The 14,200-nt window shown below is 40.5% G+C and overlaps 1 protein-coding gene across 4 annotated transcripts in view; it reads left to right on the top strand.

The window, feature by feature from the left end:
* FNDC3B (fibronectin type III domain containing 3B) overlaps nt 1–14,200 on the top strand; it is a 185,402-nt gene that overhangs the window by 152,538 nt on the left and 18,664 nt on the right. For all 4 annotated transcript variants that reach the window (XM_040566522.1, XM_040566523.1, XM_040566520.1 and 1 more), the window contains one exon: nt 7,373–7,585. In XM_040566522.1, the coding sequence (XP_040422456.1) occupies nt 7,373–7,585 (213 nt within the window). The remainder of the gene's footprint in view (nt 1–7,372; nt 7,586–14,200) is intronic.

Here is a 14,200-nt window from a genome sequence, read left to right as displayed (position 1 = left end):
CTGATTGTTGCCTACAATATTTAGGTTTTAAAACCATGTAGTAAAAAACAAAAATGTAGATTTATTTTTAAAATATATTGCTCTGACAATCTGAAAAAAGTAAGGAGAAATAGGAATTTGTTGACTGAAAGCCCCTCAGTTCCAGATCACTTATAAATCCAGGAAGTGCAACTGCATTATTGCTGTCTGCAGTTGTTCAGTGGCTTGTAACTCTGTGACTCTTTCTGGCAAAGACAGTAGGGAAGTATAAGTTTTTTCTTGTTTTCAACTGTGTTCATTGCCAGCAAGAAGCCTCGTGTTCCCTCCTTGTGTTGTCCCCCATTTTGTGCCAGCGAGGTATTAGTGTATCGGTCCTGACTGGGAAAACTGATCTTGGTGTAAAAGGTCCATGTTGTGTTTTTTTTTTTTTTTTTTACCTTGTGAACAGGTAGAGAGAAGGGAAGGTGTAAGAGAGGGATAGAAACGTCTCTTCTAGCCTGTATGTTGGCCTAAGCAAGTTTAAAGTGTTTGTGCAAACACAGCACCTGGGTAAACCTGCACAGCAGTCTGAGCCAATTCAGGTTGCTGTTGATGTTTCCAACCTGCCTCCACCTGCGTGTTCTCCCACTTCTCTCACTCCCTCCACCGGTGCTTATGTGATCTTACTTTAAGGCAGGCTCAACATATTGAGGAATAATCAAAAGTGTAATTCAACTGGTAAGAAGTTGAACGGTTTGTTTATTGACTGGCTACCCAGCTGTGGAGCTGCATCATCTTTGGGCAGTCCTGTACTACTTGGTGTCTCTTCATGTGGTCAGTCAAGAGTCAAAGCAGCTAAAGCAAAATGAGACCTTTGAGCAACATGGTCAAGGCAGCGAGAGTGGAGTATCTAAATTCTTCACAGAAGTCTTCATTCTTCAGTTCTTCAGTCTCTTTTCTTTAGCTGGTTCCTGGTTGAAATGATGGGCAGGACATTGCTCTGCTTTCTAATCAGGCTCCAGTTTTGTCCCTGAAGCTCAACGCAGAAGTGTTGTGCTGAGATCATACTGGATTTCTTTTTTTTTTCTTTGCATTCTCATTTCTTGAATTTGTTTTTAAAAAAACATATTTGTAGTCAGGGAGTCTGGTTGTCTCTGATCCAAATGAAAAGGCTAAAGCTAAGCATGAGCATTAACTCTGCAACTGTTCTAAATATTGTTGTAAGACTAAGTTTCTGCCAAAAAAAAAAATGTGTGAAGAGCACAAACCAGTAGATGACTAATAATATATGTAAGTAATAATATATGAAAGCTCTCTTTTCTTCAATAAAACAAGAGGAAGAACTTCCCAACTCCCAAATCTCGTGTCTGCCAGGGAAGACAAATTAGGAAAGTTGAGTTGCACTTTATGCAGCACCATGTATAGTTTGAAGGGGTTTTGCTAATAAAAACATACATCAGAGTATTTTTGCTATTGATCATTAACTCTTTCACTGGTATTTCTTCCTTAAGCCGATATGTACCTGTCTTTATCAGGGAACATCTGTGCCCTCAGAAAAGTATCCCTGAGAACACCATCCCTTTAAACATGTCCTCTTCAGTCTTCTGTGCTGTTGTAGGCCCCAAGGACCACATCAGAAGAAGAAAGTTGTTAGTTTTGGTCAACTATCATGCGCGGCTTACTGTGAGCTGCTCCAAAGCAGAATTACTATTAAAAAAAATGGAGTGAAACATGATGGCAAGAACATGAGAAACTGTTGTGCATTATTAGGAAAGCAAAGGTGGAACATTTTTGAAAGGCAGACCTGGAAAGAGTTTTTGGTAGGGAGGCAGTCAGTTGCTCTTGGAGACTGGACACCATATATTTCCTTTCAGCATGTTTTAGGCTGTTTTCTAAAAGGTGATCGGATGGTTCTTCTTCTTGCCCTCCCTGATTTAATTAGGGTATTTCAGAACATCACTGATCTCATTCTCTAAATTTGTTCACCAACAGTTTTTCTTTTCCTGCCAACTTTGTTTAACTTAACCAGCTCTTCTCTCTCTCCAGTGTTTATTCCCTGCTGCGTTTAAAAGCAGTGAATGTGTTTTCTTCCAGGCTTTGTTTTTCCTAGACTAAACAAGCCAAACACTACTGGTTTTAAGACTAAGAAATCTCTTGCCAAAGCTTCAGCAGAATTTGAAGCAAGTTAGCAAAGGGCTTAGATGCTTTAGTTGCGTTGGAATTCCTCTGTCAGTGTTTGTGTTTGTGGGAACCCTGGACTTGAAAGCAAATCTTGGTTATTTTGGATCCACCAAAGCCAAAATTGGAAAGGAGCGTTGTTTAGAATAGCAGTGTGATTCTAGCAGTATGTCTACGTGTGTCTGCCCCGTTGGGCTTGTTAGCTTTGGCCTGGCATTGCTCTGCTGCATCCAGCTTTGGAGTGGGGATGGAGGCCTGCAGACAACTCAAATGTGTGGCAGAGCAAGCTCAGGGCTCCTTGCATAGGTGGCTCACAGCTGACAAGTTTGGTGGTTTCTCTGTCTTGGTAGCAAATCCATCCAACATGCCCCAGGAAGGTGCATCTCAAAAAATATTCAAGGCATGAGGAACCAGGGCGTGCCTCTGCTGTGCAGCTAACGGCCAGGACAGGGCTGATTTCAAGACAATTTCTCCAATGTCAGGCACCAGCCCTGCTTTTGCAAAAAGCAGATGCCTCACAAAAGCACTCTGTAAACATCACGGGTGGTGAGCAGGCCAGCTGCAGAAATATGTCTGCGAGTTCTGCAGTCTTTCTGTTTTATTGACATAGTCACAAAGCTCTGGCAGCTCTGATTATAGTGTAATAATACTGGGACTGGTTTTCTGTGAACTGATCTAACTAGAAGTGAGTAAATATTCCACAATAAACAAGTATTTGACAGTAATAGAAATATCAATTTTCTGTTACGTTCTGTTCCCAAGCTTTGCTCTACGCTTTCCATGGTTAATTGTGCTGCTCTGCTGAGACACTTCACTGTGAAACAACTTCAGATTTTGTTAAGAATGCTTATTTTACTATGAAGTTACATAGTTCCTATGAAGTTACATAGTTTACAGAGACGTAGTAGCCTTATTCAATTTTAATAGCATCACTTACTTCTAATTTGGTTTACTTCTAATTTGGTTTAGGAATACATATTCCAGCCATTTTTAATTTCTGAATGGTATCAAGGGAAAGATCTTCCAGGATGAAAAGAGAAGAATGCACGTGAATGCTCACGTTAGCAATCTCTTAGTGGGTTAAAAAACAAAATCTATGTTCAGAGTAGAAAACTAAGTCTTGCTTCATCTCCAGAAGAGAGCAGTCTGAGAGGGGATCTGTGGGGCTGGCTTGTTCTGGAGGCTGTGGAAGATTGCTATTTTTTACATTCAGGCTGATGGTGCGGGTACACCAAGCTGCATCTCGTCCCTTTTGAAGTCTGGGGCATTTTAACTCCTGCATGTTTTCACACACATGTATTGCAACTGGTGGCATTCTGCTTATGGGAACTGGTGAATCAAACTCTTCACATGTCAGACTCTGTAAGATTAATTCAGAAATGATTTTTCAGCTTGCTGGAATACTACACAAAGGATTTTGTGACCAAACTGAAAATAGCATCCTGTTTAGTGTGTTTATTTTCCTGGGTCAAGAATCTTATAAGATATGACAATCTGTTAAAGGTCTTTTAATGGTTTCTAAATTTACTTAGTTTGATTTTTTTTTAACTGTTTAAAAGATGCAGTGGGAAAATGTGAGAATCAATATAAATATTTTGGGGCTGGGGCCTGCAGAGTTAGGTACTATCCCTCAGTATGCTCTTTACATTTTCAAAAAAATTGTTTTCAAATTGTGAGTGTCAGATTTTAAAACAGCCTTTCCAAGACACTATTTTGGGCACTTTAACTTAAGTTAAAGACAGAAATCTTTGCTGAAAAAGCTGAAGGAAATTGAGAAAGTGATTCTCAGAAATTCTACGTGTTTATATACTAATTTCGCATAAAAATAAGGATGTTAATCAGAAATTGATTGTCCCAGTATCATTTATAGAAGCAGTAATTGGTTTCCACTTAACTGTGGAAGTTACCAAGCCCACAAGGGTTGTGTCACCCAGCAGGAGGAGCTCACAGTGACCCAGGTCAGGGCAGGGCCATGAGAAACCACCTGAGATGGAGCAAAGATGCTGTGGTAGAAGATGTCACCTACCAAGTGCTCACCTTCCTTCTCCAGGTGATCCCCTTTTCTCCCCTTCTTCCTTCTGCCCATCACTTTGGATGTTTTTGAAGCCTAATATCCACTGAAGAAATGCTGCTGTGCTTCAGAGGGAGGTGAGAGCTGTGTCTGGACTAGATGAGAGCCTGGACTAGATCGCCATGTGCACAGAAAATCAAAACCTGTTTTTTTGTGTGTCTGACAAAGCTCAGGATCTAGGAACGATAGTGGGAATTTACAAAGAATTGTATGCTGGCATAATCTACAAAAACAGGCTGGCCACATCCAGCCATGGTAGAGGCAAATATATGAGTTATTGCTTTCCCCATATCATCATTCATCAGGAAATATTTCTTTATTTTAAGGCTTAAGAATTTTCATCAGTCTTACTATACTCCTAGGTCAGAAGGGGTGGGTGGGTTGGTGCAAATGTGTGTGCATCAGAAACACCGCACAGCTGATGAAAACAACCACAAATGAGAGAAGAGGAAGAGCCAAATTTTTACCTTGTGCAAATACCTGGCACAGGGAGGACAAGTAAATGTAGATACGTGTTTGTGTGCACATCATAAAAGCACAGGTCAGCCCGTGGGTAAGAAACGTGATGTGGTGTTTGAGAGATTCACTGCAATTGCTACGTGGTTTCAGGTGTGATAACTGCCATTTGGAAATGAGTTGGTTATGATGTTTGAGGACAGGTGAGGTGGAGGTTTAGACTCTGGATAATACAAAATAAAAAAGCTGTGTGCTCTGGAGCATGTTGCTGTAATCAGTCTACAAAAAAATAATAGTGTTTTGTGCTGTTGATGTTTATGTGCATATGCTAACAGATGACTTGCCAGAATCCACTGAAAATGCAGGCAATTTTCACATTTTTTTACTGGAAAGACTATTAAATATTAATGTAATGATTTTTCAATCTGAAGCAAGCCAATAACATAATATGAAATAAGATCAATATCTATATTTACTACGCTTCTTAAGATAGCATAGAAGCCTTTTGTTCTTTTTCCTTCAACTGCCTGCATGCAGTTCAAGAGGAGGCTCCCACTAGACCTCTCTTCCTGCCATCCGCTGGTTTGGAGGAGGATGAAATGGGTACTGTGCAGTGTCATAAGTTGGTCAGGACGCGTTTCCTGAAGCTAAAAGGGGATTAGAAGGAAAATGCAGCTCTACACTTCCCCTACTAAGGCAATCAAGTGATGCTTTGCCCCGGCTAGCTCAATAAGCAAAGGTTTAACCACACATTTACACAGGAGTGTGTAAACACTGTACATTCTTAGTGTAAAATTATTTCAGCTAATTGGTAGATAAGGCTCTATTCTTTTGCAATATGTTTATTAATCATTTAATCCTTTTTGGGTTTAAAATTGCAGAAAAGATGGGTGGTCTTTTTCCCTTTAATGCTACAGAACCTTTTCCAAACGGTACACCTAGAAACTTATTCTTCAAAACAGTTTTTCATATGTTATATATATGAATTTTAATCACTTAGCTATTTATTTTCATTGAAGTATGTGTGCCAACAATAGATACTTGTATTTATCTTCTTTCTCTGAAACAGAGTTGTGATGGTATACAAGATTCTGCTCTTCTCCTTTCTTCCCCTACCACCTTCCCCAGGGAGTTTCTGGTTCTTGGTGGCTGATAGTTTTGAGAAGAAGCAACACTTCTTGCAGAGTCTTTTCCCATGAGAAAATTCAGGGCTGCTGTGCACAGAATTTCCAAAGTAAATGGCATCTATCCAGTGATCTAAACTCGACTGTACTGTCTAAAAAATAATTAGTCTGGCTCAGTCGGTTTTTTCTTATTCTTTCTTCGATTTAACAACCTTTTGAAACCTTTCAGGCTCATCTGTATCAATATTTCTATTTACAAGGAATCTCATATCTAAGGTCCTCAAAGCTCTTTCCAAATGCATATTTCACATTTGTTTTGATGTTGCTGTTGATGTTACCATAGCAAAAGACTACCGCTCTTCACTCGTTCCTATAACAGATTCTCATTGTGCAAATTATTAAGCTGAGGTACAGACAGGCAAGAGAGAGTGACAAAACAATACAAGCCAGGAGCCATTATGTTAGGAAAGAATGAACTTAGAAGACTGGCTCAATCTTAAGAATATTTCCAAATTAAAACTTGTGTGACTAGGTTGGTGGTCTATTTTTTTCTTCTCTAAATGTCCTTAATTTGCTCACATTGTTCAAGAGCTTTTGTGCATCTTGTCAGAGTAACTTGAGTCCGATTCTTAATGAATATAAAATGTTGGTCGCTAGATAAAGTTTCTACAGTTTGTGTAAGATTCTGAGAGCTGTTTCCCCATATTTTGCAAGCTATTCAGATATCTAACACAAGACCACCACCGTGTAGAGGGGTTGTGGACTTAACCTTCCAGGGTTAGCTCTTCCCAGTAGAATTTCACGTGCTTCAATAGTGTGCTTCAGGAAACGCTGCGCACGCTGAAATAACACTGTTCTTTGCTCTTCAGAGGTGTTTAAAGGTTTCATGGCAGTTACACCCATGCTTTTGCTGAAATCATTATTTCGAAGAACATGGATTAGTTCATGAACTTTGTTAGAAAAACACAAAGCACTTCTGCATTGTATGTATTCATAGTTACACAGTTAATGTTTTCCAGGTCTCAGCTCTATCTGTGCCTCTGTCCTTTGCAGTAAGGATATTTAATAAGCAGTTCCCCATGTCATCTTGCATGACTACAAGGAAGATTCGTGTTTTAAGAACTCTCAGAGCGCGTACTTTGCAATCCCCTTGGCTAGATTCTTACTCACTGTTAGCAGTAATTCACTGTGCCAGTGGTACCATTGAGGAAACGTGAGTGCTTGCAGTCTAAGATATTACTTCACCATGGCTTCAGACCGACAGGGTAATAAAATGTATTAGCTAGGCTCACATGTGGTTAAAAGGACTGCCATCAGCTTCTGAGATTGCTTAGCCAAATCTTTCTGCCTCTGCCTTACAGCATTTCTCAATATCTTCACTGCTGCTCTTAATACAAACAGGTTGATAATACTTGATGGCTTTACAGAGGCTTTCGCCTTGCCAAAGCAAAGGAGTAATAGCTGGGAGAGGGCACTGTATTGGTGATGGACCAGGGTGGGCCGGAAGGCTGTCTTGTTTCTTGAGACTTACCTACACTTGTGAAAGCACTTTATTTAATATTCGCCTTTATCTTGTTCATTTTAGGATCAGGATCCAAGCTGTCAATGAAATTGGAGCTGGACCATTTAGCCACTTTATTAAAGCAAAAACTCGGCCATTACCACCCTTACCTCCTCGGTTAGAGTGTGCTGCAGCAGGTCCTCAGAGCCTGAAGCTGAAATGGGGAGACAGCAGTTCCAAGCTTCATGCTGTGGATGACATGGTCTATATCTTGCAGATTGAAGACAGAAATAAGAGGTAAGAGATATGATTCTTCTTGTTGTGTTAATGGAAATGAATTCTGGCTCATCATAAGTACTTGTGAATCACAGTAAGAAAACTGTTTTCCTGATTCTTTCCTTCCACAAATGTATACAGTCTGTTGTTTGAATAGGGATTCTGTGCCTGTATTCTAACAAAGCAAATTGCATAACTAAGTTATGCAATATGTGAATGTTGCCTAACAGTCTGATCTCTTCAATGAATAAATATCATAGATGGTCCCTAATTTACCAAGAAACACTCTCAACTAGTATAATTAGGTAAAGTAACTGATGTGTCAAGTAGATAATCCATAGGGACCTTCAGTACGAATAATAATTTTGTGTAAATTAGCATGATTCTTTCAATTTAAGTAGAGCTGTGCTGAGTTTATGCCAGCGGAAAGTCTGGCCCAAAAGCTCTAATTGTAAGCAATAAAACCACCATGAATAACGCCTAAATACCTCCCAGTGTTTCAACTGCACTAATGTAGAGAGGGTACATGCTCCCCTGTATTAATACTGAGAGGTGTCCAATGAATATAAATGCCCATTTGAAAGTCTGGCTGATAAAACAGTTTCTAAAGAGTGCAGTGATGCTTGGCAGGAGCCCATCACCTGCAGCAGCATGTGATCAAGCCAGCTGTAAAGAAACATCCAGCAGGCTTCTTTTGTTTGCTTTCATGTAGCACTGCAGGTAGGAGGGTGAAGAACTGCAAATTGTTTTGAACCTGTTTTTACGTTGGAGAAAGAAGTTTCCTTGTAAGAATAAAATGCATTGTTACCTGGCAGCAAAGAACCAAAGCTTTTTCTAGCATCACCATTTGGTTTTGCACAAGCTTTCTACTGCAAATGGTCTCTGAAGAGCTGTTAATTAGGAGGAACTGCTGCTCCTTGCACTTGCTACTCTGCTACGTCTTCCATGCTTTACATTTGAGTTATAATCCACATGAGCTCCCAGAAATGCAGAGAAACTACTCATCTACGCTGATTACTTGAATGGAGCCCTTGCATGCAGTGGTTGTCCTTTGTGGCTGGGTTTGTAGCAATCTCTTTGATTAGTATCTGAAATGAGCCATAGCCCCGAGCCCTCAGGCTGATGCAGTGCGTGCCAGTGTGGGCACAGCACGCGAGTGGGATCTGTGTGCTGTTCTCTCTGAGAGGTGCTGTGTTTGAGAACATCTGGGGCTGACAGGTCTTGGCAATATGGTCTATTTATTTGTTCCCTATCTGACTGTCCCTTTTTCCTCCCCATTTGTGTGCTTCTGTTCCTGAAAGGACACAGCAGCAAAGTTTTGTACATTCAGGAGAGCTATCAGTCCTAAAGAACAGAAAATGACAGCCCACACCTGAATTGGTAAAAACATTAGTTAGTTACAGAGGCAGGAGTCCTCTCAGATCATTCCCCTACAAATAAACCCCGTTACTCAGTCATGTGTATGCCTGTGAAAAACACTGGGATACAGTCCTTCGAGCATCACTGGCATTTCTAATTGTGCAGTGCTGTAACAGGCTAATCCAGGTAAACTATGGATGCCTAATGGAATAGTATAATGCTAGTCTTTAGTTTAAAAAAGAAAGAAAGAAAGAAAGAATAAATGATCTAGAATAAAGAGGATGATTTGGAATCTTCTATGGCTTGAAAGGGTTGTTGGAAGGTGCCACAGTGTCCCATCTGCTCAGAGAACAGACAGCACCCGACTCTGGGCAAGACATGGATAACTCAAAATCATTGAGCCAGAGGGTTGGCCTTTGTGTATTATCCTTCTTCTTTCCGAAGTTGTCGTTACTATCTTCTCTAAGACATCAGAAATTACTTTTATCTGCTTTATATTGAAATCCCTCAAGTCAATATTACAATTTCCCCTTCTTTGGTGAATCTGAGCACACAGTTTGTATATTGTAGCTTTCCTTGCTGATGAGGTTTGAAATATGAGTTAATTTTGAAGAGACATTGAAGCGTTTTCACAAACAGAAATGCAAAGGTGAGCAAATTCTTTTTAAAAACAAAAATCAATGGTAAGTCAAATCTGACCCTGATGGTTCTATTAGGCTTTTCGTAAAGATTGGGTTTGGGCTTTGTGCAGTGATAGTCAGCCAGTGCTCTTGAGTGTGTCTTGGTCATTAAGAATTGTTTTTAACTTTTCCGTGCTGTAATGAGGTATAACGGGCTGGTTGTTGCAGACTAAATGTTTCATTGATTGCAAGACCCGTGGAACAAAATACTTGGAAATCTCCTGACGCTGATTAATATAGGGGCTTGGAAAGGTGTGCACATCAGAAATGTACCTGCTTTCTCTCTCATTTGCTCTTTGGTGTGTGACATTTAGGGAGATCAAATTAGCATCTCTTGTCCTTTCAATTATGTGTAGCATTAGTGGAAATGAAGAAAAATCTGTTTCTAGAAAGCACAATACATGGGAACGTTAGTTGAAGGAGGTTGACCTTTATGTAAAGAGGACGATAAAATTTCTTTCTTTTTAAAATAAACTTTCAGTTGTGACTTCATTTCCTAACTTTAGTAATGTCAAGAAAATCATGTTAATCAAGTTGCACTGTTTTCCAGAATACTGTGGATTTTTCTTTTCCAGGTGAAACAAATGAATCTAATTATAGTAATTCGTCTGATATTTTTTTCCTGTACTCGTAATTAGTCTTCAGTTGTTCCTACAACTAATTATACCCCTTAGTGTCTTAAAATGCTAACAATGTCTAGTCTGAGAGAGAGAAATAGCAAGTACATTATTTGTGGGTCATTCATCAGTTACTTGTGTTTCTTTTAGGTAAATATATATTGTGGTTTAGGTGAATTCTGTGATTTTTCTGTGTGTACAGACAAATAAAAATATGTATAATTATATTTTAAGGGAATCATTGGGATAGTGGAATGAGAAGCATCTTAGATATTCTTTAAAAATATCAGTGAAGGATTGTTGACCATTCTTAGTCTGCTTTTGTAAGTGGATTGTAAGGTTGTGTTTGCTGACATTCTAAACTGTAAGTGCTTTTGTTCTGTTTATTTGCTGAATAAATGAGTTATGACCCTATATCACTGGGTAAACAGTAGTAGTAGCATTTCCCTTTCATAGCATATGAAAGATTGTTTATGTATATATTAAACTATTTTAAAATACTTTGTTAAACTGCAGGTATTTTTCATTTAAGGAGATGCAATTCTTGGAAAAAAAAAAGGGAAGGAAAAAAAAGGAAATTAGATCCAAAAATAGGACCTGCCTAATGACTATAAATTTTAATTGGCACACGCTGGTTTTCTGGTAACTGTCTTTCTTGGTAGGAGTATTCAAATATGAATATCCCAAAGGCCACAGGCACACAGAGATGTACTCCTGGAAAATTCTAGCTGCAAGGAATACAGGAATAAAAATTGCAAACAAATGATATAATCCCTTGAATTGATTTCCTTCTTCTTGCGTAGTTTTACCTTAACTTGAATACAGGGTGAACTCTTCCTGAGCATACCAATTTCTTTCTGGGGTGGTCGTTCATCATTTATGTACAGCTGCAGGGTCTTGCCTTAAGGTTGCCAGCGACTTTGACTTCAACAAAAGACTAATGACTCAATGCCTTAATTTATATGGAGGTCAAATCCTGCGTTGTTAAATTATTTGGAGCTTACCAATTAACTTCAGCAGGCCAGGTGTTTTTCACAGTGTATTTTATTATGAAGCTGCACCTTACCTACCTGAATGTCCTGACAAAAACGAAGCGGTAAGATTTGCAAAGCAGTAATAATGTAATAGCAATCTGAAACGTGAATTGGTCGGCAGAGATCCATTGCAGCTCTTTATTCCACCTAAGCAGACAGTAGATCGATAATCTCAGTTAGAGGAGCACTGCCTCACCCCGACCCTTTTACAGAGTCATCTTGGAAGGCTGTTCAGTTTATTTCATAGGCATCACCCCTCATGCTCCTTGACCAGGAGCGCTGCTGATAAGAGCATTAATCTGCTGCTGCTGAACTGCGTTCTCTTCTGTTTTGATTTTAGCTTTATTAAGTCTGTTCTTATTTGTATCTGCTGTTAATTTTTAACACATTGCCACTGCAAACCATGGTATTGGTAGCTGCTTAGTAATCTAGTTCTTCTTTGCCAGGGCATTGGATGCTCTTCGTAATTCTTCCCAAATCTTTCATTCAGATGCTATTAATTCACACTAAGTTGTGCTCAGTATTCTCCGTTCTGTCTGTTCATTGACCTCTGATGTGGTTGCATGCAAGAACTACATTGGGCACTTTGCCAATCTATCTTCCACTCCTCCTGGAAGTGCTCAGAAGCTGTTGAGATTTTACTATGTGTTTTCTATGTTTACTGTGTATTTTCCCCGGGAATCACTCAGAATCAAAAATTTATTCTCAGTCTCTCTCATTCTTGAAGTTGATTTTCAGTGTGTGGTTGTCTTTCTTTGCGATATGCCTCATCTACCACCCGGGTAAACAGCAGAATTTATGTAGTCTATGTGCAGTTTTTCTTTGCCAACTTCCTAGAAGTCTAAATGATTGCACAAGGTTGCAGTCTGAAAGGGGACAAAAGGGAAGCAACCCGAAGCATCAGCAGCTTTCTTCTCTCTGGCAATCTGTCAGGACAAATAAGATCAAAAGCCATGATACGGCAAAGCGGGGTGGGTGGGAAGGTGGCTGTTGCTTTGATTCAGTCTTCTGTGGTCACAAGCTACAAATCGAAGCTGCGCTCAGCAGTATGAATGTCAAGGGGAAGATGGTAATTGATCCTTCAGAAATTAATTTTTATTGCTAGCTGGGAGCTTCTGTATGTTGAGGCATCTCCATTTTCAGTAAGTCCAGAAACGTGACGTGTGACTATCTGTGGTAAATAAGGATTGCATGCTCAAATTCAGCAGCAGATGAAAGGATGATCTAGTAGAAGCAAGCTAAAAATCAATTTTGGCTGCAAGTGCTCCTTGTCTCGCCTGTGGATGTGCTAGATAATTAAGCAAAGAAAACAAACTCTTTTCATTTAACTGTTAGTACTTCTTTTCCTGCCTCTTTCCTCTCTCCACTTAGTTTTGAATTTCTAAGTACAAGGAAAAAAACATGGTCTCCTTCAGTGGGTCATGTTGTTGTTACGCCTGTAAACAGAAATTCTGTTGCTGGTGTAGGGAGGAGGTTGGTTTCTAAACATGCTGTGAGCAAGCATACAGCATATGCTTTCTAAAAGGTATCTTCTAGAAAACGGATCTCTGGCTCAGAGGGGCCAAAGTGTCCCATCTGTTTGGTCTATGCCTCAAATTAGGGCAGGAAGTCAGGGCCGGAGGAGGTTACTGAACAGAAAACTCTTTGGGAACCTATTCCCAGGAGTTTCCCTTCCCTCAGCACCTACCTACAAGTGGAGATGCCAAGGAGAGGCTTGGGAAGGGGCCCCAAAGCTGGTGTGCAGCCAGCAGCACGGCAAGCCTGGGTCGGCCTGGTACAGGTCACAGGAGCACCGAGGGATGGGGATGCTGCAGATGGCGAGCTTCTCTCTTTGAGCTGAAGGCCTTGAGATGAAGCAGGAATGGAAAAATTGTGTGTTGCATCTGAATAGAGGCCCACTCTAGACTTAAGATGCTTATGGCTGGGGAAGGGCAGGTTTGTCATGTTGTGAGAGGTATTAATTCATCGTGCTTTCTACTTAGTTCCTGACTCTAGGGCTCCTCTACCGTCTAGCTTGAAAAAATCTGATGGTACCTCTGTTTTGACCTCCACCGAGATGGTTCTCACCATTTCCCTTGTAGTAAGTCAACCCCATTCCCGTGACACCTAGGTGTAGCAGAGGTGTGTGACACTCGCTGGCACCAACGGGAGAAACTTCACCGTGAAGCGGAGAGGTGCAAAGCTTTCCGATCAGCCCTGGGGTGACTGGGCTGCAGGCAAATTTCCCCAGGCAGAGCATGATAAGGGGAACCTTTGCCTTGCATCGGAGGTAGGGCCGTACTGGAGATAAGATCTGCCCCTGCGAACGAGGGGCAGGTGCGGGCGTTGCAGAGGGGCTGAGCCCCACAGCGGGGCTGCCCGGCCTTGTTCTGCTCGAGCACTTCGCAGAACTGAATGTTCCCTGTCTCAGGGGGTGAATTAGATGTTTTTGTTTTGAAGCTTTGCTTTGCTGGGTGCGACTGCGTAGTGTAGGGAACCGCTGGTGGGGAAAGAAAATCGCTTAAAGCAGTGAGTGTTTGATAATGTTCTTTAGAGAAAATAAGAGGAACAGTCTAAAAAAAAGTAGGTGGGGGATATAATTGTGCAGATAACTGGGACATTGGAATAATAACATTAAAAGAGCTGTTGGTTTGTGAAATTCATGTACTTTGCTTTCTAATTGTGCAGTTGCCCGTGTATGCTGAACAGAAGCCTCGGGTCACCAGGTCAGCCCTGTGGTGTATTAATGACCGCGATCCAGCCAAAACTGTGGCAGATGACCACGTTTTTCTGGGAGGCAGTAAGAGAACCATTCAGGTGGCTATTACAGCCCTTGTACTTGGCTCAAGATTGCTGTCTTATTTAGTACTGTACATTAGATTTTCTTTCAAATGAAATTGTTGCAAAGACAATTGTGTTACTAAAATATAAACAAAACCAGAGACTTTGAAAGGGAACCTGCTGATT

Source organism: Cygnus olor, chromosome 9 (genome assembly GCF_009769625.2).
Source record: "Cygnus olor isolate bCygOlo1 chromosome 9, bCygOlo1.pri.v2, whole genome shotgun sequence".
Lineage (NCBI taxonomy): Eukaryota > Metazoa > Chordata > Aves > Anseriformes > Anatidae > Cygnus > Cygnus olor.
Note: the sequence above shows the minus strand (reverse complement) of the source record. Positions and strands in the feature narration are given on the sequence as shown.